Below are 3,531 nucleotides of genomic sequence, written 5' to 3' on the forward strand. Positions count from 1 at the left end.
TCTAACATTCTGTGATTCTGTGAGCATCAAACCATTGGTACCCTTTCGATAATAAAGACTGAATTCTTTTATACATTTATATTCAAGAACATTACCAGTTTTTTCCACAACATGCTTTTGAATAATTAACTAATTAGGTTTGCAAGTTACTAAGGTACTGGTGATCATGACCAGAAAAAAACCCCACTAGGAAATTGCCAAATTGTATCCAGCTTTCACAGATCAATGGGAACTTTATAATTTTCTCAAACACACTGCAAGGCTTCCTGAATTTCAATGTCTGTTTACGTACCTGATGTAATGTTAGCCCTTGAACTACCACCCCTTTCTGGTTATCTTCACGAACAGCCAGAGGTCCCGAGTTTACCAGCAGATCATGGATCTGTTCATTGTAGACCTTTGAAATGGAATTTAAAATCTTTTATTAAAACTGTCCTAATATATTTAACAGGGTTAAACTTAACCAAACAGAAATCCTCACTGTCTTTTTTTAAAATTTCTTAAAGACAAAGTAACAAATTCATTCTGTAGAATTGTTGCCAAACAGCTTTCCTATTTTGAGCTTGAAATACTCAATTAATTCAATTTGAGGATTTTTTTTAGACATTGAAATCGCAGTCACTCCTTCCCAGAAAACAGTCCTTATTTACTATTTAAAATAAGTTTACTTTTTTTACAAAAAAACCACTTTTGCTGCAAGCATGAGTCCAAAGCACTCATTGTCCTCTACTACACTTCATAATCCATACTTCAGAGAGAGTTCTTAATTCAAACGTAATTCTGTTAAAATTCGTAAATACCTTATTTCATGGTCTGTGGAAGCACCTGAAATAGCACATGGAAAAACAAACTTTTCCCTCTTCCTTCTCCTCCTTAAGTACTAACTATTCTTCCATTGAGGCTTTAAGGGGGCTAGAAGGTAACAATTTTACTACTACTGCTTGACAGCAGCACCCAGACAACTACTTGTAAAAACAGAAGAGAGATGCAAAAAAGTTGAAGAGAAGAGAAAGTGACAACAAAAGGAGTATTTGTAAAGAGCTAACCATTAGCACAACAGCTCTAATTCAAGTACTGTACTGTACCTCAGACAAATAAAATAAACAAAAAACTTTTAAAAAAATCATAGAAAAGGGATTAGATATCACTTTGTTGTGTTATTTCACAGTGCTTATAAAATTTTATTGTGACGTCCTGAAACATAACCCTGAAAATATATTTTCTTTTACACATCATTGGATGTTCAGAGGGATGCAACTGGTTAACAAGACAGAAGTTATTAAAATGGTTAGTGAATATATTAGAAGAGATTGTCTTTTTTGGGCAGGCTTTTCTATAATTGTAACAGGTGCCCATGAATAACAACAAATTTCTGGAGCACAGTTCAGTTCCACTCTTATCAAGGAGACATTTTTAAAGTCCCAGAAAGTGCCAGGAGGAGGCAAAACCAGCTTGTCTTTATTTATTAAAATATGCCTTATTAAAAACAACATACCAAATGCAGCAACTCACCTCCAAATAAGAGACAGCAACATTGCATATTTTATCTTCTTTTATTTGATCCATACTATTATAAAGTGCCATCATGGTTAAATACATCACTCCAGGATCTTCAGAGGAACCTAACATTGTATGGGTTTTCCCAGCTCCTGTTGCACCATATGCAAGCACTAAATTTTAACAAAAACAAAACAAAAAGATGGGCTTTATACCAGTAAGCTAACCAGGAACACCAAAGTCAAATGGACATTCACACACTACTATCATTCTGCACAGCTGTTTTCATAGACTGATCAAGTTTCTTACTTAGGCTTTACTTTTTACAGCTATAATCAGAAAGCTATTTCAAAACCTCATTTACTTTCACATTTTCAGTTCAAAATACATTCATTGGCAATTTACATGAAAATATTTTCTTACTCTCATAACCCTAAGCCATCAACCTAGCGCACGTAGGTATTTCATTTCCTCACCATGTTCCATTTGACAATTAATAAACCAAGTTCTTAAAGAGAGTTCACAAAGCAAGCTACACACACTTGCCGAAACAACTGCTTCTGGTTGAGTAACTCTTTCCAGAGAACTCCCCTCATAAGCATGTATATTTCAGCTAAAATTCTGAAGTCTATTATAACCTTAACATGAACTAATTTTCAGAATAGAGTTATGCTAACTTCCGTAGGCTAAAAAGTCAGCCTCTCATATCTAAATTAAACCAAAATGCTTTATTTACATCTCAGCCTTTCTAAGGCCTCTGCAGCAGTTGAAGAATTTACTGAAATTTTTGAATTGAAGAAGGTAAATAGCAAAGTTACCTGTGCAGTTATATCCATTTAAGAAGCTGTCAATTACAGTCTTGGTAGTATGCTCAAAAACTTCCAACTGGGATGAACTTTCAGAAAAAACAGCATCAAACACAAATTTAAGATCTTTCTGTTGTCTTTTGGTAATATCCCTGTGGGTCAGTCTCTTCCCGTGAAAGAGGGTAACTTCCTCCTCCTTTGGATCAAAGACCAATATATGCTGGTCAAGAACATGAACAACCTTCTTAAAGTTGCCATCTTTTTCCTTTTGAGACTCTGGACGGACACGGACCACCACTTTCACGTGGTTACAAACATCTTCCTTAGCAGCAGACATAACAGTGTTCTTTTTGTTTTCCTTCTTCACTTCCAAAACTCTTTCAGACCGAGGAGCTGAATCTTTTCTGTAATTGACAAAAAAAAAAAAAAAAGTGAAAGGCCTTATAGTTCAAATATAAACTTTTAAATAGTTCACACCTTTAATCAGGACTAACATCTTGCACCTGTGCTGGACCTGCCCATCCCTTGTTAGTAAACCCTCTGGACTTCCACAATGACAACACAGCTTTGGAAAGCGCTGTAACAGGCCTGAAGAGGTGACCTAATTCAGTACAGCTTTAAGAAAAACAAGTAGCATTTCCCTAGGAAATCCATAAGCTTATTTCAACACTTTGAACTATTAATTAATCTCCTGGCACTCCTTTATTTCAGAGCAAGTTTGCAGATGAGCTATCAGGCTTCCAAAGAGCACACTGAATGGTTTCTTGTCCTTCAGCAAAACGCAGAATAGCCACAGGTCTGCTTTCTCCGGGTTACTGGTTCAGTCACATTGCAGGGAGGTTTAAAGTGACGTTAAAGAGGGATTCGCGTTAACATCTGGGATAGGGGAACACGCGCCACAGGTGTCAAACGAGAACTGCCCTTTAACGGCCCATCCTCGCGGATAACCGAGGGCCACTCGCTCCTAACAGCGATCACGGCTCTTACTGACTCTTTTCCAGCTCCAGCACAAGCTTGCCCTCCCTCAGCCGAGCCAACCCCGGCCGCAGAGTGACCAAAACACAGCCACGGAACAAGGCCGTTACGCGGAGGGAACACCCGGAGACAGACACCCTGGGGGCCGCGGCCCAGCCCCCCAGCCTTTCCAACTCACTCCTCACCCCACAGCGAGTAGCCCTGCCCCAGAACCCACCACCAAGCTCAACCCCAGGCCTACAACCCGACCCCC

The 3,531-nt window shown here is 38.6% G+C and overlaps 1 protein-coding gene across 1 annotated transcript; it reads right to left on the reverse strand.

Moving 5' to 3' along the window:
• Positions 1-292: 292 nt before the first annotated feature.
• On the reverse strand, positions 293-2,640 carry LOC104469156 (kinesin-like protein KIF18A; the record flags this gene model as incomplete). The annotated part of the gene is made up of 3 exons (XM_010083557.1): positions 2,316-2,640; positions 1,513-1,670; positions 293-397 (listed from the first exon to the last, which is right to left on the reverse strand). Coding segments are annotated over exons 1-3 (588 nt in total), but the record flags the coding sequence as incomplete, so codon positions are not given.
• Positions 2,641-3,531: the final 891 nt, after the last annotated feature.

This window comes from Pterocles gutturalis, unplaced genomic scaffold (assembly GCF_000699245.1).
Source record: "Pterocles gutturalis isolate BGI_N339 unplaced genomic scaffold, ASM69924v1 scaffold53890, whole genome shotgun sequence".
In the NCBI taxonomy this organism is placed as follows: Eukaryota; Metazoa; Chordata; class Aves; order Pterocliformes; family Pteroclidae; genus Pterocles; species Pterocles gutturalis.